Below are 23332 nucleotides of genomic sequence, written 5' to 3'. Positions count from 1 at the left end.
AGTTATGGGAAGGGAAAAAAATCAAGAAAGTCTACTCATGGGAGTTAGTATTACAGATTCTATTGTGAATGCACCAAATCTATTTTTTTTTTTAGTGGAAAATATGATTTCAATGAATTTAACTGCTATTTTAAAGCAAGTTTCGAGCTGTATTATGTTTTCTTTGTGACTGCAGCTTTGGCTTTATTGCTATGCACCAGTGATGACAATAATGGCTTCATTATGGAAATCACACCCCATTTACACAAAACTGAAATTTATTCTGTGTCTACATTCTCCCAAAGTACTTGTTTTAATTTTACCTCACTGACCTTCTGATTCTAACAATTTGGAATGTGCTACTAAAACAGACTCATCAATGGATAACAAGGAACACAAGGCTGAAATAGTGTGGATTAAAGGTATTTACGGGTCTGTTTCAGTAGGCACACAGCATTTTTAAATTAGAACAAAATAAATGTAAAAAAAAGGAATGAAAAGTCCTTAGTTCTAAAACATGGGCCTGTATCATGAAATTAACAGATACCTAGAGGCAGAGACATTTCAGTGATCTGAATATATTCTTGTTGAGAAAATACTGGTGTGTTCTTGAGCTTTTGTAACATGAGTTAACACTTAATCCCACATGCACAGCCACCCATCAGTGTTCTCAGCAAATACACCCGAGTCTTACGAGAAGATGAGGCTCCTATTTTACAGAACTGCCAGAGCAGGTTAGGGTACTGTGGGTGGAAGAGGTAACAGCAAAACTGAGGGACTGGGCTACCCCTCATCTGAGTGCTTGCATTCCTAACCTTAGGTCACTACTCTTATACTTAGATCTGATTTTAGAATTTCCTTTTCTCTTCAGTACTTGTTGAGCACATTTCCCTACAGAGCCCCTGGAACCCCATTCAGGGAACAGAGTGCTCAGTCTTAGTCTGGTGGCTGCTGTCTCCAGATACAGTTGCAATTGTTTGTTGCAGCAGGCTGGACTGTCTCTATACCTGATTATGTGCCAGGTTTTTCATTTATTTACATAGCCTTCCTAAATTCATAACCTCCAATGTCACCCTCTTTCAAGCCCGTTAGGGTCAATAATTTCCAAATCTGTGCCTCCATCCCTCCTGTGCTCCAGGCCTCAAGATCCCAACAGATTCTCAAACTCGGTTCATTAGAAGCTGAATTTAGTAAAGTTTCTCTCAAGCTTTCTTTTCCTTCTGACTGCCAGTACCACCATCCACATAGATTGATCCGATGCCACATTTTCCCTCAAACATCACTACACCAAATAGGTCCAGAAACCTCATCTATTTTATCTTCTAAACTGCTTTCAGATCTATTTCCTACAGTCCTTCCCAGGCCACTGCCGCTGTGGAGGACGTCACAGGCTGTTAGTGAGCCTAAGTTTGATAAATACAGCTCTCTGCTCCAATTCATCCCCCACTCTGACCGAACATATACTTTAAAAAATATGTGTCTACTTGGAAATCCTGAAATTAAAAAAAAAATCTGTATATGCATACGCACATATGGATATATACGCACGCACACATGTGTGTTGTGTATTTTTATATGTAATCATGACAAGTAAAGGCTAAAAATCCTTCAACTGGCTTCCATGCCGTCTAAGTTAAACCTCACAACACGTCCTCTGCCTAACTTCCGGCAAATGACCTCTGTGCTTCCAGGCGGCCTGCGCACACCCTGCTCTTTCATGCATCTGGGTCTTTGTTACCACGTGTAATTGCAACACGCCCATTGCTTCCCTTAGAGGTTAGTGAGTGTGCTTCCTCCAGTCTGTTTTATCTGTCTTTATGTCCCCAGTGCTTAGCATAAATAAGGCCCTTAATTAGTGTTTGTTCAATAAAAGGATTGTTGATGTGACTTACAGCCCTTTTACTGCTACTCTTTTTGTCTGATGCTTTGGATTTCTCTTCAAAGACATCCTAGGCTAGCGTTTTGAAACCTTTTTTATCTCACAGCACACTTGAACCTGTAGTTAAACTTCTGTGACACACTTACCTATGTTGATTTTTTAAAAAGAGTAAAAAAAGAATATATCTACTAGGTATGCTTTGAATGTCTTTCAAAACTAATTTAATTAACAAGCTTTACAGATTTTTGCGAGACACCTAAGATGCTCTCATGGCCACCAGTGTGCCACAGTGCAGCGGTTCAATATCACTGGCCCTGGCATTCAAAGTCCACAGGGAAGAGAATACATTTCAGGGGGAAGATAATTTGCTTTAGAGCTGTGTCTAAGTTATACTCATCCTTTAAGATGAGAGCCCTGCAGAAAAATAACTGCCCTGTGGCAATATCCTGAATAAGGCTGAGCCGGAGCATTAGATTTGCCCCCAGCTTCCAATTCCATTGCTGTTGACCCTTATGGGAGACCTTTGCTGAACTCCTTAACCTCTCTGGGCCATAATTCAGTAATTGTGGAAATTTAATGAGAAATTTCATGCATCAATCTGACATGTATTGGTCGATGTTGATGGGACAAAGACCATGATCCTAGTGAACGCCTACCATGCTGCAATAAAAAGGTGAACCACAGCCCACAGGGCTCCGGTCATGGAGACCTGCTCTCCAGCAAGGGAAGCTGCACCCACCGCCCTCAGCAGCACGGGCTCAGTGACCACTGCCTGCCGTCACCCTCATCCTCACCACCATCGGAAGTTTAGCCACATGAGGACATGGTTATTGATAGCCGCCCTCATGCACACTTGAAGTCCTAAAGTATCACATAGTAAAGGAATATATTTAAGTTTTTTTAATATCAGAATCTCCCAATCTTATATGGCTGTGGAGCCCTTCTTTTATCTGAGGTAGTGTGCAGACCATATTCTGAGGAGGGTTGCTTCCAGTGTGCAGACCCAGAGTTCCATCACACTCAGACTGTCCCTGAAAACTTCCCAACCACCCCACTTGGAATGGACCTTTCAGCATCTTCTATTTCCTTCCTTCTCCCGCTTTCCTACTGTAGTTTCTTCATAGCACTTATTAATATCTAATTTACTATATAATTTACAGGATAGTTAATTTTGTGTGTCAACTTACTTGGGCTAAGGGATGTCAGATGTCTGATTAAGCATTATTTCTGAGTGTGTGTGTGTGAGGTGTTTCCAGAAGGGATCAGTATGTGGGTTGGTGGGCTGAGCAAAGCAGATGCACCTCCCACTGTGGGTGGGCATCACGGGCATCGCCCAACCCCTTCAGGGCCTGAAAGGAAAAAGGGTTTCACCTTTCCTCTGCCTGCCTGCTGGAGCTGGGACATGAGTCTTCTCCTGCCCTCAGCATTCCTAGTTTTCAGGCCTTCAGATTGGGGACTGGAACCTACACCATTCATCCTCTGGCTCTCAGGCATTTGAGCTACACCACCAGCCTTCTTGGTCTCCAGTTTGCAGGTAGCAGATGATGAGACTTCTCAGCCTCCCTGATCACACGAGCCAACACCTTGCACTAATTCTCTCTCTCCTCTCTCTCTCTCTGTTTCTCTCTTTCTCTTCTCCCATCTCTCTCTTCCTAGATAGATAGATACAGGTATACACATACACATACACATACTCATACACCTCCTATTGGTTTTGTTTCTCTGGAGAACCCTAATACAGTTTACTTATTTGTTCATTGTTTGATACTCTGCTAGAATGTGAGCATAGGAAAGCATCATCTCAAGCACATAGAATCAAGCTTGGCTCATCACAGTACAGGCTCAATAAATTAGTTGAATGAAGAAATAAAAGCCAAATTCTGGTTCAGGTCCATAGGGGATGGGCTAAGAGCCTGTGCTACAGTGAAAAGTAAAACTGAAAGAAAACTGCACTCCTGTCATCTCCTGTACTGTCCATCTAAAGGGCAGTGGAGGTGCAGGGAGAGGGGCAGACTTCACGGGAGGGGAGAAGGCTTGCCAGGCTGCTGCAGGGGCATCATAAAGAATTTAGGTGTCTGGCTTGTGAGCAAAGATGCTTTGAGTGACATTCCCACAGACAAAGATCTTCAATGGGATTGATTTTTAAGGGGAAGGAAAAAGAGAGGGAAGGAGAAAAAGTGTGATGGAGATATTGACCGTTTCCCAGAAGATTTCCAAGGACATACGAGTGTACAAGTCTGACAATTAAGTTCGTCCTTGAAAAAGTGCTACATACTTCATTGCTAGAGTCACCAGATGGCCAAGGGGAGCACTTCAAAGGAAACCATAGTGATATTCAGCAATGGGGTATGTAGAACTTTTTCTAGAATGAGTTCTCAAACTTAATTGCCAGAGCTCACGTGTATGTCACTTCCAGGATCAGGGAGAAGTCAGATCCACTCTAGGACACTGACTTTCAAATTCGTTGACAACAAACTAACATAAGAAGTGCATTTTACATGTGAGCTACAGTATCTTTTAAAAAGCTTTATGGAACGTAAGTTATTGTATGACACACTTTGACCTATTGGATTCCATCCCCTCTATCCCATCCTATCCTGCTTAAAATATGTTGGCAGTGGGCTCACCAATGTACTGTGGCTCACAATTTTTAAACTTCTGCTCTAGAAGGTAACTTAAATGGGTTGTAGGATATCTTGGATGAAAGGAAGGCACAGCAAACAACTGTAGGGGAGGTCTACACCTGCCCACTGCTGACATGAATTTATCCTGATCCTTACTGATCTATGAAGGATACAAAGCTAATGGCTCTGAGCAAGAGAGAAACTGGACATGCAGGCAGAGAAGAGGGTCAGTGTTGGCCCAGAGTATATTTTCCAGTGATAAAGAAGAAGAATTTGAGCAAATTCTAAGTGGAGTCCCCAGGTCTGCTGAGACTCCAAATAGCAGCACTTTACCCACAGCTGAGTTAGGCTCTCTCAGACCCTGAAGACAGTCCTTGGGTCAGACCTACTTTGAGTGTGATTTATTGGTATTAAAAAAAAATAGTGCAAGCCTAGAATTACGGTCTTGGCTTGCAAAGGCTATATATAATTTTCAATTTGCAGGCTATAATTTTGAATCTAAGGAGAATAACCAAGTTAGATGAGACATATCCACATGGACCTTGTGAGAACTATTATTAGAGTAATTCTATTTGAACCATGTACTTCAAAGCTGCCAGATAATATTCTAATGATGGGGGTTAAATAGGTTTGTGATTTTCTCAGGAAAAGGTTAAGTGTTCTACTTTCTTCTAGGGGCAAGGAATCATCATTTGGGTTCACAGCCTTCACAGTAATTCTCTATACGCATGATAAATGCTTCATAAGATGGATTTATGACAAAAGCTTCTAGAACAGCGGTTCTCAACCTGTGGGTCGCAACGCCTTTGGGTGGAGTCTCCTGCATATCAGATATTTACATTACAATTCATAACAGTAGTAGAATTATAGTTATGAAGTAGCAATGAAAATAATTTTATGGTTGGGGGTCACTGCAACATGAGGAACTGTAATAAAGGGTTGCGGTACCAGGAAGGTTGAGAACCACTGTTTTAGAAGATTGGAGTTATAAAACAAACATGAAGTCAGCCAACTAAATACTGAAGACTGGCTTAACCTAGTTTCTAACTATATACCAGTTACTCAGCCATTAAAGACCTCAAAACTCACCTACAGGTACTCTCAGGCACTCACCAACAATTTTCCACCAAATTTAACTTTTGTAATATGATGAAAATGCACAACATATCTTTAAACCTGCCTCCTTCTGTATTTTGAATCTTACTAGATTTTAAATGGCCTCATAATTTCTGGAAATTAGCTGGCTATGTATTTGGCCATGAACAGCCAGTTATGTTTTATACATAATTTGATAGGACATCACAGAGTACTCATTAAGATTTAATAGGCTCAAGTTCAATGCTGAAGTCTTAAGTCAAATCTAACACAACATCTTGGGAAAACTAACCCTATGGATAACTCTAATTTTGCAAGAACATATTTCATGGTGTATCATACATGTCAGCTCCCTGGACGGTTTCCTGGTAGAGCCTGCATCTGGATACATGCCAGTTTACTTCAAAGCTGACTTCCTTTCTTTAATTTGGGTCTCTAATGATCACAACTCAAACTGTAACGTACATTTAAAATTTTATATGATTATTATTTTCTTCCTTTGCCAGGTCACTATTTTGAAAGGTCTACTTGAGTTCAGACTTTTGGTTTTCCGTCAATGTGATTAACTGCACCTTTTCTTCCAACAGCTATCAGATTGCTGCCAGGGCACTGTTTGGCCTTAGAAATAATTATATTTCCGGAAAGCTTTCGTTATATTATTTGCTCTCTATTGTTTTAAATTACTATATATTTAAACCAAGAAAATGCATACCAAACCCACACACAGACTGTTTTCGGGTGTATACAATGCTAACTGACCACAAGGCAGCCTGATACTTGAGCTATACAGGGCTTACCATTATCATTTACATAATGGCGCAGTACCCACAGGTGTGGCCGGGTTTCATGCACACTGGAGCAAACTGACACCTTACTGCTCATTCTTCCTAACAACTCTGGACCAAGCCCTTACAGAAAAGAGAAAGAAAAACAATTGTGTTAAGAAAGAAAGAAAGAAGGAAGGAAGAAGGAAGGAAGGAAGGAAGGGAGGGAAAGAAAGTCATAGTGATTGCCACCATATGTATAATCTAGGGAGAAGGAAGCTGTCCCCCCCTAAAAAAACCCCAATAACCCCAACCCCCACCTATTTGACAATACATATAAGTTAGTGTAATTTGACAAAGTGATCGGCATCCCAGGATAGACCATTAAGTTTTTCTTCCTGTATTCGTGTGTCAATGTTATATGTACACTTTCATTTTTGTAAGATGAATTCCAGCTTTTTCTTTTTCTCTTTTTCATATAATTGTTAAGGGTAAACTGGTTTATAGGTGTCTGGTTTTGTTAGCAAATGTAAGGCAGATGCTACAGCTTACTTTTGTCCTGGGCTCAAAAACTGTATGTTCACACTTTTGGGAGTCTTTTTTTTTTTTTTTTAAGAATGGGAGTATTAGAATTTTATTTATTAATAACTCCAGGTACTATGGGTTTGACATTAATGGGTTAAGACTAATCAATGAGCAGTCATACAGCATTTTGGTCATGGTGCTTCCTAAGCTTCCCAAACGGAGCTATTTTTGCCGCTCAAGTCCACGGTTAATAACCAGGCAGATCCTGCTGCATTCTTTTTGTCTGTTTGCTTTCTCCTCTGTTTTTTCTTTTTCTTTTAACTTGGTGGAATTTATTTAGTTAAAACGTTTGTGTAAAATGATTGTAACATTTTTTTTTTGATGGTGGCAAAATAGCTTTAATATAACCATGGATTAAGTATTTATTTAAAGATAATCTTTCATTAGGGAGGAAAAGATGGGAAGAGAGTAACCACCACACTTCTTGGAGGTTGTATAATTAAAGGTACAAAGAACAGACATTGTTCATTTCTATTACCTATTAGTTTACAACCATACCGAGTTACACTGTCTTTATCAAACTGTACAATAGAACTGTAAAAAGCTATACATCACCTTTAGTCTTTCCTACAAACCATTTCTACTTCTTTCTTGAAGTCGATGCATGGTAATTGTGAATCACAATATTTGCTTTCTTGAGCTTATTTGTACTAAAGTTTATAATCTGCTTCTGTCAAATTCAATTAAAAAGAAAAAGATCACTTTTGAATATGAGCCCTCAAACAATTTTATAAAGCAAACATGCACTGAGGTTGAAAAACAAGAACGGGTAGAATTTATTCATAAAAAAGGCAGAACGGCAGAGCAGGTACAAGCCTGAAGTCTGAAACTGGATTAGGGGAGAGTCTTTTTTAGCTGTGTGACCTTAAGTTATTTGACTGCTCCAAGATCAATTTCCTTGTAAATTTAATGTCATATTAGTACCTCCTTAAAAAAGTTCTGTGAATTGTGAGAATTTAGGGGTTACAGTGAAGAACACTTAGGCCAGTTCTAGCTCAGTGATTTTCACCTGCTGTGCCAACCACACTCATGTGCCGTGAGAGGATCTGAGGTGTGCCATGAAAAATTTCAAAGAATACTAATTAAATTGTTTTCAAAACAATAAGTATAAGCACATAAGTATATTCTTTTTTATTTCTCTTTTTTTAGAGTAACACAATTTAAGTGTATGGTGGAAATTTAACTATAGGTTCAAGTGTCCCATGAGACTAAAAAAGGTTGAAAAACAGTGTTCTAGATAAACGCTGACTATTGCTTGCTATTCAAGAAATGTATTTCTTAACATTGGTATGTATTAGATAAAATATGATTAACAAAAGGATGAGTTACATCCTTTTGTTAATCACATCATGGATCCAATTTCAAAGATTATATTAACATATCTTGATAACTAGTTATCCATGTTGTACAGTGTGTGTTTCTATGTGTGCATGAGTATATGCATACATATAATGAATATGCATGTAGATATCTATACACATATACACACCCTTTAAGGAAAGGTGGGGGTAAGTTTGAGAAAGACGAAGTTATATAAAACTCAAGGAAATTCTTCCTGTTGATGGCACCAGGGAGGCCTTTGTGAAGAAGGAGTTTCAGCTGGGCCTTGATGAGTCATCCTCAAACATGCAAACACTGAGGTAAAGGTAGTGAGACTATCATGAAGAGACAAAAAGGCAAAAGCACAAGTTATAAATTGGTCCTTTGGGTGTAGTTAAAGGTCCATGAAAGTAAGCAACGAGAAAATGTTTAAAGTACTAGGTCATCCAGGGATCTTGAGGCCTAGGGCAAACAACACAGAATTATTTTATAGAAAATGTAGAGGCCGTTTAAAATTTTAGAGAAGAGGTGTGGCATGATTCAAACAGAGCTTTATCTCATAGGAAAGAAAACAGGTTGACAGAGAGAGTGCTGGAAGCAAGGACACCACACAGGTGACTCAGCAGGGGTCTAGTGCTTGACACTGAAGTCCTGAGAAAAAGGAGTGGCAGTGTGAAGAGGGAATGGGCAGAGCCACGTTAGAGAGGTCAATCCACAGTAGAGCTCTCGATTAGAAAGCAATGGGCATATTCAACAACATATGGACCGTGGGACTTTATCACCAGGAGTCTAGTTCACCACATCTGCAGTAAGAGTCATCAAAGCTTAATGCCTGTGACTGTGGAATAAAGAAATCACACTGACCTCTAGGTTGGAAAATAAGAAGATCAAAAGGAAGAAAGGAAAGAATGGGGGGTGTGTGAAAGAGTAGCACTGAAATCAGAGTGATCAGGGCATGGCAGGGAGCAAAGTTGATGACAATTTTTGTACTTCTTGTGGATGAGATATCAGAGAGAAACCCAAGTGGATGTGTCCAAAAAGCAATGTGAGCCCACAAATGCTGAGAGGAGGTGGGCTGAGTGCATAGTTTGACAATTATCACTGTTACGTGAGAAAAGGTGAAGGTAATTCCCAGAAAAGATACACATTTCAGAGTTCTGAGTCACAAGAAAGAGCAACAGCCTGGCAATTAGCAGGAAAAATACCTACAAAAGGAACAGCAATGAAAACCAGGGGAGATGGACTTCCCAGGAAGCATGATCCTCTGTAATGATTCATACAGACAAATTTAAGGTCAGAGCAAGAGAAGGGAGGTCAGTGGATCTAGTGTCCAGGGTTATGGGTGATGACGAGGAGACCATGAGTAAAGGCGGCTCCTACACAAGGTCATTACGAACGTTTTGAGACAGACTGTGTTACTGTTCATTATTTCACTTCCAGCAAACACAGTCCACAGCATCCTTTCTGGTTCACCCATGTGAGTTTCAACTTGCTTGGGTTACTGGTGTTGCTGGGAGGGCTTCAGGTGTGTCCACCTGCACAGATTTTACACTTCTTGAATTTTGCGTATCTCAAAACTTCCACAAGGACCCAGGCATGAACTACTCTAAGAAGTGTGTTGGGGAGGTAGAGGAGCGAGGCCGAGCAGTCACTGACGAAGCGGCGGCATTGGGAGTCAGCTCTTTGGAGCGGTGTAAAGTGATGCATGCTTTTAGAGGGACTGAGAAGACTCAGAGAAACAGTGCAGATGTAAGGCAGCTCTGGAAAGTTCAATGAAACCATTTCCAGGAGAAGGAAAAATAGATGAAAGGCACAATGGGGAAGGTTGGCCTTGGCGAGAATGAGCTGCTTCCCTTCCCATCCGAGATGAAAGAAACAGAGTTGAAGAAGAGAGGCAAAGAGGAGGGGTCAGATGAAGATTAGGAAAGCTGAGTGAGAGAGTGGGAAGATCTAAAACACAGGACTTCAGGGCTGTGGGATCTGTTTCAAAAATTACTTAGGACTCAAAGAAAATCCAAAGGATTTCTGAGAAGCAGAGATGGCTCAGTTAAGGGTACTCAGAGTGAATTAGTATCCACTACAAAGTAGACTAACTGGCTGCTAACAGAGAACTGGGTGGCCCCGACTGGACTGGTGATGGGCAAAATATCACTCCAGGAGGAAACCGAGCAGGTGAGGAAATCAAGGAAATCAAGGGAGCTGCTGAAAAAGTCCTTAACGTCTCTGATCTCAAGTTCCAGGTTGATTCTGCAAGAACAGAGATGGATCAAGAGAAGGGAGGTCACAATGAGGGTTGACAACAGGAGTCAGAGCCGGAGGAGCAGGACAGACAGAGGTGTTCAGAGAGATGTGGAGAGGACCTTGGCGACCCAGGAAGAAAGGATATCAGGAAAAAGGGTAACCACGGTAACATCACTAGAAAAATGGTGGTATAAGCAAAAAGCACATACGTAACAATAAGGGCAGTTATTATTTTTAAAAAGCATTTATTTATTTATTTTGGAGATACAGTCTATGTTGCCAAGGCTGGGGTGCAGTGGTTGTTCCCAGGTACTACCACTGAGCACCACAGTTGCAAAATTCCTGTGTTCCGGTGATTTTCCTGCCCACCCTCGTGAGTTACTGGGACTACAGGTACATGATATCACACCCGGCAGGTAAAATCATTACGCAGGGATATAGTGGCCTTGAAGGACAGGAAAGAATAAAAATATATTTGATATCTTATTAGTTGGAAGGTGTGATCTTCGTAATTGGGTTTAAGGGAAGTGACAGTTTATGAAGGAGGCTATTTCAGGTCTGACAGAGCAACTGAGACAGTACATTGGTAAGGGTCAAAGTTTATGGCCCAGTGACATTCACACTTTGCCTTTAATATGGGATACTTTTCTTCTGAAAGACAACAACATATTGCAAATGTAATTTTCCTCCTTTTTTCTGAGTTTTATAATATGTAAACTATTAAGCATGACATTATGACCATAGGTATTGTGTCAACCATTTTTAAAGAAATTTATGGCTCAATTGCTAATTCCCCCAATTGCTGTCCCCACTTCCTATTTCTCTAGTATTACAATTCTATATCCTTTTATTTCAGGATCTTCTCTTTAATACTCTACCAGTTTCAGTACTGAAAAAGCCTGAATGGGAAACTCCCTTAATTTGCTTCAGGTTTGATCATACAAGCTGTTATTTTGTACACTATATACTCCTTGTAAAAAGCTGCATAGGCATTAATGAAAATGTTAATAAATAATAGATGGAAAAAGGTGCAAACCCAAATGGAACTTACACCTAAGAAGCCGAGATTTGGCAGATCACAGAGAGCCAGGGTGTCTACTACTGGGTCATCATGTTGATGCCAACTGAGGTGGCTCATAGATAGACCAGGTAAAGAGAGAAAGACAGTATTTTCAATGCCATAAATATTACCAGATAAAATACTCTTAAAAAACTGATTTTTCTACTCTTCAGATGAGTTTCATATGTACTCTTTGGCAATGGTCTGAATATAAATTCTAGAGAAACACATTAAAAAACAAATTAGAAACAGTATTTTCATGAGCCAAGAGTTGAATGGAAGACCTCAGCCATCCACTTTTAAAAAGTGCTCTGACATCAAAGCAATAAACATGAATACCTGTTTTATGTAGCTTTCAAAGGAGTATAAAGTAAAGGCTCACTGGTGTTTTTTTTCAGTATAAATAAAAAAGAATTGAAGGTAAGTTCCTTTAAAAAGTAAGGTATGCTAGGAGAATTAAAATCTAGTTTTTATAAATTTGAAAGAAAATGGCAAAGAAATATATGGGAAAGACACTTAGCTTAGGTACCAAAATTATAAACAGTTGGAACGTTTCATTGATTCTCTGGGTCAAACAGTGGGATGGCATGGCATGGTAATAATATGCATGTGTTAACAGGAGATGGTGGCTGATTGGGTGGCTCACCTGTAATCCTCTCACTCAGAGAGGCCGAGGCGGGTGGACTACTTGAACTCTGTAGTTGGAGACCAGCCTGAGCAAGAACAAGACCCTGTCTCTACTAAAAATAGAAAAACTAGCTGGGGTCACAGTAGTCCCAGCTACTTGGGAGGCTGAAGCAAAAGAATCGCTTGAGCCCAAAAGTTTGAGGTGCTGTGAGTTAGGATGACACCATGGCACCCTAGCCTGGGTCAATTGAGTGAGACTCTTATCTCAAACAAACAAACAAAAAACCCCAAAACAAAAACAACACAACAAAAAATGGCAACCACATCAACCACATAAAGGATCAAAGAGTGTTTTACGTGCCTGGGCAACAATGCCACTTTCAGGACATTGGCCTTAAATGTATATCACATTGAACGTGTCTTCCACAGACACCCTCCTGAAGCCTGTTTATGATGGGGATCAAGATGTAAACTAGTTTCAGTCCTATTTCTTCTCTTCTCCTAACATAAATGATGAACTCAGAAAGTAAGAGTGAATTCAGTTGTGCTGTTTAAGTCCAGACTAATCAGAAGTCACATCACTTTCAGGTAGTAGCACTAGTTGAGTATGGCGAGGGCAAATAGAGATTTTATGTGAGGGAGTAGTGGAATTTTTCTTTTACTCTATAGCCTAATTTTAACTGGATAACTTTAATGACATGATCAATTTTGCCTTTTAAGATACTTCAGAGTGGAATGGAGATAAACAGATAAGAATCAGGGAGTATCAGTCACCAGATATGTGGAATGGTCTGAGATAAGGGATACAACCCAGATGCTAGGGACTGAACTGGTTCAGGTGTGATCATACAGGCCATTATTTGGTACACTGTATACTTCTTGTGGGGGTTAGATGATATCTCAGGGTGGTTTTGGTTTGCATTTCTCTAACAATTAGGGATGTTTGGCATTTTTCATGTGTTTATTAGCCATTTGTCTGTCTTCTTTAGAGAAGGTTCTATTCATTCTCTTATCCACTGATATAAGGGATTGTTGGCTTTTTTCATGTCAATTAATTTGGGTTCTATGTAGATTCTAGTTATCAAGCTCTTGTCCAATTCAAAATATGCAAATATCCTTTCCCATTGTGTGGGTTGTCTATTTGCTTTGGTTGTTGTTTCCTTAGCTGTGCAGAAGCTTTTCAGTTTAATTAAATCCCATTTGTTTATTTTTGTTGTTGTTGCAGTTGCCAGAGACATCTTCTTCATAGTCTTTCCCCAGGCTGAAATCTTCAAGTGTATTTCCCATACTTTCTTTGAGGATTTTTATCATTTCATTCCTCAAATTTAGGTCTTTTATCCATCTTGAATCAATTTTTGTGAGTGGAGAAAGGTGCGGGTCCAGTTTTAGTCTTTTACATGTGGATATCCAGTTCTCCCAGCACCATTTACGAAGTATGGGAATCTTAATGGGTAGCGATGATGATGATGATGAGGACAACGCCACAGTGTGGAACACCAAGGCCCAAGGAAGCTCACACCTGCCACTTACATGCAGTTCCAGCCCTTCACTCCTTCTTTTACTGACAATCCTATAGTATCCAGATCTAAGCCCCCCTAGAAAACTAATGTAAATTAAACTGAACAGTTCAGTATTGAAATAGCCTGAATAGGAAACTGTTTGTCGTCACTGGCAGAGACTGAGTAAAGGCAGTTCACTGAAGTAAGAGATCCAGGAAACTTGAGTTCTAGAAAGACCCAGGTCTTCTACAAGTGACTGATCCCTTTTCTTCATTGGTCACATGTACAAATCAGGGGTGTTTCAACAGAAATTTAAGTTTTCTCTCAGTCACACAATTTTATTATTTACTTTTCACGTGTATGCCTTAGAAAACTCCAGGTGTCATTTAATGAGCAGTATTAAACCCCAGTGTTTCTAAAAACAATAATGAAGAAAACGAACAAACATTGAAAGACTACACATCATCTTTCAGGCTTAAAGATTTCTGATCTGCATCTTTGAAGACTGAAGTCATAAATATAAATCCAAGCAGAGCATGCATAATTTGTTTAAAAAATACTTGGGACTTTCTTCACCACTATTGGCAAAATGTGGGAAGACCGCCCTGTGTTCACAAAGAATTTTGAGCTTGGGTGGAAGAATCTGCTCACTGCAGAGTGAAGAGCTCTGAAGTTTTCCCTAAGTCCCTAGGCATTGTTTTTTTATTTTCTTTCAGCCATGGGACTGGGAGTAGGCTGCAAACAAGCAGCTCATTGCCAAGGACATGTGAAACCTGTTATGTTGGTCATTCTGGATCTGATTCAAGCACGTTCTGTTACTGAGAAAGATCACTTTTACTTCATTTGAGCAGAAGCCCCAATTTTGTTTTAGGAAAAAAATATCATATTTGTCCATTTTTATTTATAAATCATAAATTTTTATGTAAGCAATAACATTTAAAATAACAATGACATACTTTAATTTGGATGTGAGAATTACGAGAATTCTGGAACCAGACTGTTTCAGCTTACTGATTGCTTTGTAACAATCCCGCACAAAACTTAGTTGGCTTAAAGTAATTTATTATTTCTCACAGTTCTACAATCTGGGGTGGGCAATTTTTGGACTCTGTGTCATGTCTACTGAGGCCAGAACTCATAAGAAGGGTTCTTTGCTCACACGTCTGAAATCAGAGAGGGTATGCCTGAAACACCTGGAGGCCGTTTAACCTGTATGTCCGCTCCACATGACCAGCCTGGGGTTTCCACCATCATGATGTCGCAGGGTAACTGGACTTACATGGCGGCTGGCTTCCAATAGAAAGGAAGCTCAAATTGCTAAGTCCTCTTGAAGGCTAGACCATTGTAGGAAAGCGTCCTTTATATCACATTATATTGGTCTAAGCAAGTCCAAAGTTGACCCAGATGTAAAAGAAAAGAAAGAAGACTCTCTGCTTTGACGTGAGGAGAGAAGTGGCCGATGGCAGCCATCTTTGGTGACTGTAATACAGAGCATATTTCATTTACCAGGAGTTCCTACTTCCTTTTTCCTCTATTTCCTATAGATTTCATTGAATTTCTTTGAACTCTATTTGAAATTTTTAAAATGTCAGATGTAAGGGATGAATTCTTGTAATGTTCATTATAACAAGATTTTAATGATTCTCATAATAGCAATGGAATCTTGATTTACATTACTATTGTTGTTTACACTAAAAAGGAAGAAATGGAGCCTGACAGGAAATGACAGCATTCAGTCTCAAATAATGCTCCCAGGTAAGAAAAGTGGCCAAGGAGATTCCAAATAGCCCAGGTTCCCATCAGGTGGCTAGCTGAGTCAAGCTACCTTTCCTTTTTGTGTATCATACTGAAATCTATGTGAGGGATTTTTAGAAGAAAGGGATTTGTAACCATCTATTTCCCTTTTTATTCAAATTAATTTTCCTTTCATAATCCATGAATCATTCCTCCCATAAGAACTGAATGATGAATCAGAAAAGAGTCAGTAAATTCTAGTGAATCTAAAAAGAGAGACAAGCTTATCATTGCCAGAGATCAAAACCAAACCCGAAAATTACAGGCTTTGTTTTAAAATGCTGTTTGAGACACTGACATTTAGCTGAGGGACGTACCTTTATCATGACTCATTCTCACTGCACACCCACCCCACTGAGTGGAGGAGGAGGCTGGAGGATTGCACTAGGAGACACTGACCTTCAAAAGTTTGGTTCAGAGCAATCAAAGCCAAGTGGTCATCCTGCCCCAGGCCACACTCAGGGAGGGAAGGAGTTGACAGGGGCCATCTATATAGCCTGAACGTATGGCATCTGCTAGTAGTTGTTTCTTTGTTCTCTCTATTCCTTTGGGTTTCTTTGAGTTTGTCGGAATTCTGTTTGAAATTAAGCAATGTCAAGAGCAAACAGTCATTCAAAATGCAGGGTGTAAAGCCTTGATAGTTGTGTTCATTATGTCCGGATGAATGTTGGTGTGAAGTTGCTCCTGGTGTCAGGCACATTTAAGAGAATGATTGATTAGCCTGGAGAGTAGTTCCATAGAAACCATGGAAGATTCTGGGCCTAAGGAAATGATTGAGACCAGCTCTTCAGTTTTTCACATTTGTGTGATGTGGGTGTTAACTAACCCTTGACAACATTTAACAAACACTCAAAATTTGGCATACTTTGTAACTAAGAAATTGCACTTTTGTAAGAAAAGGATTTATTTTCTACCCATGATTTATTACTAGAGAATATATTTTTCTTTTTTTTTTTTTTTGAGACAGAGCCTCAAGCTGTCCCCCTGGGCAGAGTGCCGTGGCATTACAGCTCACAGCAACCTCCAACTCCTGGGCTCAAGCGAGTCTCCTGCCTCCGCCTCCCAAGTAGCTGGGACCACAGGCGCCCGCCACAACGCCCGGCTATTTTTTGGTTGCAGCCATCATTGTTGTTTGGCGGGTCCGGGCTGGGGATTCGAACCCGCCACCTTAGGTGTACGTGGCTGGCGCCTTAGCCGGTTGAGCTATAGGCGCCGAGCCAGAATATATTTTTCATAATACTATCTAATGTTCTAAAAATGCCCATCTAGTGAAAAAATGCAGGCAAAACAAATGAAACACAAACCAGCTAAAGAGCCTTAGAAGAAAGGGCTGCTGTGCCCGCTCAGAACTGCAGAGAGCTAAGCTTGAGACTAATTAGAACCACCCTCCTCAGGTATTAAGAGTACTTGGGGTGTAAAAAGGACAGGTTCCTCAGAGGAAAGCGGTGAAGAGGCTGGGTACCAGTCTGACTGCTGCCTTTGAAGTGTGGGTTTTCCAAGAACCTAGCCGCATCTGTCTACATCGTGGTATCTAAACACTTGAGTGGGGCTTTTGCCATTTTTAATAAATACACAGGGTATTAGGAGCAAAGAAAAGTGCTCACTACCCAGGTTTTCAAAAATACAGACATAGGAACTCCAAAATATACTTAATATTTTCCTAATATAGTATACTTTCCAGCACCTGCCCCCTTTTAAAATGTAGATATTTATTTTATGTATAGGTGTGTTACTTTTCTCTAATTCTGGAAACTTTTCAACCATTACCTATTCAAATCTTGTTTTTTCTCCATCTCTCCCTATTATTTTCTTCTCATATATCTTAGGTTTGCCTTCATGTTTTCTTTTTTTTTTTAGGTATGCTTTCTTCATGAATTTCTTAATCCTAGCTTCAGAATCTAATTTGTTAATTCCCTCTCCTCTGGGTCTTTTTTATCTCAAATAGTAAGATATTTAAACATTTGAACTAATATATATACATATATATATATATATTTTTTTTTTTTTGGAGACAGAGTCTCACTTTTTTGCCCTGGGTAGAGTGCTGAGGCGTCACAGCTCACAGCAACCTCAAACTCTTGGGTTCAAGTGATTCTCTTGCCTCAACCTCCCAAGTAGCTGGAACTACAGGCATCCGCCACAACACCGGGCTATTTTTAGAGACCAGGTCTTGCTCTGGCTCAGGGTGGTCTCCAACCTGTGAGCTCAGGCAATTCACCTACCTTGGCCTCCCAGAGTGCTAGGATTACACGCATGAGCCACCACGTCCAGCCTCAACTAGTATTTTGCATTGCATGATTTCTGAAATTATTTCCCATTCATATCTGCCTATCTTTATTTTACTTGCTTAGATTTAGTTTTGCTTTTATATTTAAATGCTCTTAATGGATATAGCATCCTTTATATAAGGGGTCAGATGTCAAACTTTTCTGCAAATGTCCGGATATTAAACATGTTTGGCTTTGAAGGCACCATGGTCTCTTGTGGCTATGGGAATTCAGTTCTGTGGAGGGAAAGTAGCCTTCAACTATATGTCAACAAATGCATGTGGCTGGGTTCCCAAAAAAGCTTGATTTACAAAAACAGGCCACTGCAGCCACTATGGAAAAACAGTTTGGCAATACTTAAAAAGGTAAAAGATAGAGTTACTACGTATGCCCCAGCAATTCTAACCCAGAACAGATACCCAAAGGGAATGAAAATAATACGTTTACACAAAAACTTAGACATGAATGTCCCTAGCAGCATCATTTCGCAACAGCCAAAAGATGGCAACAACCTACACGTCCAGCAGCCAATGACCAGAGAAGCAAAGTGGAGTGTGCCTGTGACCTGTCAGTCAGAAGGAACAAGGCACACACTGCAACACGCCAGAGCCGTGAGAACACTGGCTACGTGAAACAAGGCAGACGCAAAGGCCCACAGTCTATGATTCCAGCATATGAAATTTCCAGAGCAGACGGATCTGTAGAGACAGAGAGTTGATCTGAGGTCACCCAAGGCTCAGGGGAGTGACTGCCAGTGAGTGTGGGCTTCATTTTAGGATGGTGAAAATGATGTAAGATTAGATTCTGATGATATGAATATAGTAAAAGGCAATAAAAGCCATTGAAATGGACAGTTAAATAGACAAACTTTCTGGTATTTAAATTCCATCTCCATAAAGCTGTTAAAAAATCAATAGATAAAAGGAGGAAACAGATATGCGAGCAGCCAGTGGGGCCCCACTTCACTCTTTCCTGCTTTATATCCTCAAGGATCCTAAGATACTTTCAAAGTTATTAACAGATGATTCTATTTTTAAAAAATTTCTGGATTAGATTATTATTATCGTTTTGAATGTTGATTTTAAGGTCTGTCTTTGTCAGTTTTCCTTCTGCTTTGAGGACATTTGTATTGCAACTGGAGTAGGAAGCATTTATCTCTTTGCTTGTTCTCTTTCTCTGTCTGTCTCGCTCTCCAGCCTCCTTTTCCGCTGGCTCTGCTGTTCCCCTCACACCTCCTGTGGCTCTCAGCCCCCACAGAGGGCTACTGTCTGTCTTATGTCTCAGGCTTTCCATCTCCATGGTGGCCTGTGGTGGTGCAGTCTATGAACTCTAAAGAGCTTGGCCCAGGTACTTAACAGGAGGTACTGTCTGCTTTCTCCTTTGACTCCCAGATTCCTGTGAACCAGAGTCCAAGTTACTGAATCAGCTATTTTTCAGGCTCCTTTTATGCAGGACCCATTGCTCTGTCTACCTGCCTTGGGTTGGGACCTTTTAGTCCCCAGTTGACCACTGAAACTGCTTCCACATCCACCTGCTTCTGGACTGGGGGCACAATGGGTACATGGCTTCGGGACAGCTGACCCATTTTGTATTTCTGTTCCATTTATGATCTACAGGGATGTGCACTGTTTTTTTAATGTTCTTTTGTTATATATTATCCTTAACTGCTCTGTATGTGGAGCAAAGAAGAGGACAGAACATGAATTTCAGTACCATTGGGTATTCACAGGGCAATGCAATGGAATTTTACCAGAAAGACTCAAAGAAAGTGTCAAATGTCCTTGGTAGAGTAGCTAAAATTGTATTTCTAGGAATGTTGAATTTGAGGTAAATGGAGCACATTCAAGTGGAGGGGAGTTACCATAGGTTGCAAATAAAACTATAAAAGGTGAAGGCAAGGTCACAGCTGAACATGCAGCTCTAAGAATGATACAAGTCAAGGAAAAAGAAAAAACAGCCCAGTTAATAATGACCTTCAAAGGGGCACCTACAAACAGACCAACAAGATGAATCATTTCACCTACAAACAGATCAACAAGATAAATCATTTCACCTACAAACAGATCAACAAGATAAATCCTTTAACTTCTATTTTTGATAATTTTATAGTTTTATTCTTCTGAATGCTATATTTAGCTTGGGCACTCATTCCTACAAGTTACAGGATTTTGTGGTACACTGATGATTATTTATTGATTTAACACGTATTAATTATGCTTCTGCTATCCACTGAGCACTCTGCAAGGCCCTGGGATATAGAAAGGAATATCAGTATATTAAATGGTTCTGGTCCCCCAAGGAATTAAGAATTTAGTAAGGAAATAAACCAATCACACTGACCAAGATAAATCACCACCCCATTCTAAAATAAGTCATCACTCCATTCTAAAGTAAGTGCTACAGTGACTGGATGACTTTAAAGGCATCGATGGGGGAGGATGAGTAATTCTTATTTGATGTGATTCTGTAAAGAGGCAATTCGAAAGGCTTCACAGAAGGGGTAGCATATTGGGAGCTTCCAGAAATTCTACAAAGGAGTAAAATGAGATCTATAGAAATTGTGTTTATCAAACACACCATTTTAACTCAAGTTATGGCATTATCTTGGACGGCTTTGAGAGCTGATGAAGATTATGGGAAGGTGACAACCCTTCCACCTCTCCTTCATCCACATTTTCCCACATCATTTACTGATTTGGAATTTTACCCACTAGTGATGAGGAGCTCAACGTAGAGGTTTCCTCACATGAGCACAGGTGGCAGTATCACAATTTTAGGGCAGAGTAAATAAATTGGCATGGTCAGAGTGCAAAATAAATAATAACTTATTTAGGAATGGACAGATGCCCTGGGGTGACCTGTGGGGACTCTTGCAAGCTAAAGACACTGGAGTTTTTGGAAAGGGGCAGTGAGAAAGATCTTAAATGACTATAATGCTGGAGAAGTGAGTGAATCTGCTTTACATTTCTGAAATAGAAACATCTAAGATAATGAAAAAGAGAAGGAAAAACTAGAACCAGCGAGACTGATGAGGAAGACGCTGCAGGCATCCAAGTATGAGATAACGATTGAACTGTCTTGGGAATAAGGTGATTAGAAATACCATAAATATTTTTTTGTTTGAAAAGCCTCAGTGGGGCAGTGCTTCTATTAATAACGTCTTGCAAGAGAGAGTTCCCTAGCTGAGACAGAACTGTCCTGGAACTATTGCATTATATTCAGTGCCTGAGGGCTGTGTGTCTCAGATGACTGGAGCACGGTTTTATCTACTGCATCGGGTGGTGGGTTTGGTCCAAGAGGTGTACAGGGTGATGTGGGCATTCAAAGGAATAATGCACTCTCTTAGGCCCTGATGTTATTACTGCTGAAAATATGCAAATACTGATGCTTCTACATAATATGTAAAATGAAACAAAGAAGCTTACCAGTTAGGGAAAGAAATAACTTCCCCCCACAACATAGAATATGCATTTTAACAAAATGGATCCCAACCATAGCTTCTGGATAAATTCTGTCTCAAGAAAAAGTAGGATTTCTACAATGGATATTATTTTTTATTACAGAATTTTTGCATTTTTTTTTGATTAATCAGGCCCAGGCGAGGTTTGCCCCTGATGCGCTAACCACTGAGATCAGCTATGATTGCATGCTACATGAAAACAAATAGGGAAGGGCTGGCTGGGTACCGCCATCCTGCAAGCTACCGCACAACCACTACAAAGAGTCTCTCCTCTCTATGCATCTTCCCTGACATAGTCCAGGAACTAGAAGGCTTTTAGTACACGAGTGACATTTCAAAATGACAATATCTATTACACCCCTAATAATGTCTTAGAAACTATTCTAGGAATGTCATATGTATTATCTTGCTTAAACTCTGATAGATACTTAAAATGTGGAGAATTCCTCTAACATTGCCATTCATCTGATTTTAGATTTGTAAAAGCTTAGAAAGGAGAACGCTTCTCTTCTTCATTGGCCCAAGAGGAATCCTCCACCCTCAGTCTGTAAGATTCTCCCTAATTATCCCAGGTTACTCATACAACCTTTTAGAGAGAGTTTTCTGTCTGGAGGTGTGTGGTTATTGCTCCAAGTTAAGACAATTCCTAAGAGACTCTAATCTGAAAACAATAAAAAGAATCAGATCACAAAAACCTGTGCTAAGTATGATTCAAAGGGAAAAAATGAGCTGCAGTGAAAGCCAATTTCAGCTGGAAAGACTTGCTCTCTTAAGGAACCAGACATGTGTAGCCACTTACGAAGCTGTCTGATTACATATGTTTTTCAGCATCTGTAGGCATGATCAGAAATTCACAAGCAAAACACAGCACTCAAGAGCCCTGCCAAGGTTTGGTCAAGTGTGAGAAGTCTCAGAGTCAGAGACAAATGAATCGATTTCCCAGGTTGAATACAGGGTATCATCGCTTGAGTTGATGAAAGCTTGGGAGGCAACTCCCAAAGGCTGTGATTCATTTGCCTGGACACCAATATCTAAAGGACAAAACTGGAATCAGCAATAAAAACCTGAAGAAAGAGATGTTGGGAGAACCAAAAAGCAGGAGCATAGGAAGCTACGGCTTCACTTACTGCCTGGGGACTGAGAACTGAGCCTGACTCTACTTCTTTTCTTTGATAAAAAGTTCAGTGACATTTTCCCACCATTAAAAAGTCCCCATCTCCAAAAGGCAAACAGAGCCCCTCTCACACCTGCCCCGTTGGTTCTTCCTCTGAAGACGTCGTCGTAGGCCTTCCACTGCGGCTTCACCTGGTAGGCGTGGATGAACACCACGAACACCACCACGAGGCACATCAAGGGCACCAGGGCGGCTGTGAACAAGGCTGCGTAGATGTTCGGGATAAAACATCTGAAAGAGCAAAGGGAGAACTCAGACAACCTCAGTTCAGGTAACTCCAAATTCAGACCGTATTGCATCACTGCTTCATGCTGGCTCTTTGAATCTAGATGTCGGCAGAAGCAAATTTTGGGCTTGCCAAGTTGAAGCTTTGTGTGAGGAGAGGCCATCTGACTGCACCTAGCCCACCGCTTTGCCACGCAGGTTTGCTGGAACACTCATCTTTCGGGAAGCTTAGAAAACTTCAAAAAAGGTTATGACCCAAGAAATTCATACTGTGTACATGTCTTAGAGACTTAGGATACCTGTCATTTACAAAAGCTACAGAAAGTCATGTGGGGTTAATAGGTCTCAGCTCTGGAATCAGACTGGCATTGACTCCCAGGAGCACATATTAAAAATTAGTGACTTCAGGCATACAAGGGCTGTCCAGAACGTACCCGGCCGCTGTTTACTACTATTTTTCTTATTACATGGCTGAATACTTTCTATATAGCCTTTATATTTCTTAACCTCTCTGAACCCTCCCTCATCTTTAAAGTAAGTATTAATTATAATATTATTTGCAACAAAAGTTAGTTGTAAAGATTAACAAACATAATTCACATAAAGCACCTAGTAAATTTCATTTAACCCACCATCTCTAAAATCACAATCAGATCCTTCTCCTTTTTCACGTACACACAGACATGTAGGGTCATGCTATGGACTAAAGTTCTCTGGAACACTAGAGGGATCCCCAATT

The 23332-nt window shown here is 40.3% G+C and overlaps 1 protein-coding gene across 1 annotated transcript in view; it reads right to left on the bottom strand.

Annotated features, from left to right (window-relative positions):
* Window positions 1-23332, bottom strand: part of ADGRV1 (adhesion G protein-coupled receptor V1) — a 552089-nt gene that overhangs the window by 58275 nt on the left and 470482 nt on the right. The window contains exon 86 of the mRNA XM_012802802.2: window positions 22442-22599. Coding sequence (XP_012658256.2) covers window positions 22442-22599 — 158 coding nt within the window. The remainder of the gene's footprint in view (window positions 1-22441; window positions 22600-23332) is intronic.

This window comes from Otolemur garnettii, unplaced genomic scaffold, assembly GCF_000181295.1.
Source record: "Otolemur garnettii isolate 467f Iridium unplaced genomic scaffold, OtoGar3 scaffold00017, whole genome shotgun sequence".
In the NCBI taxonomy this organism is placed as follows: Eukaryota; Metazoa; Chordata; class Mammalia; order Primates; family Galagidae; genus Otolemur; species Otolemur garnettii.
The sequence above is the reverse complement of the archived record's forward strand: the minus strand, read 5'-3'. Positions and strand labels throughout refer to the sequence as shown.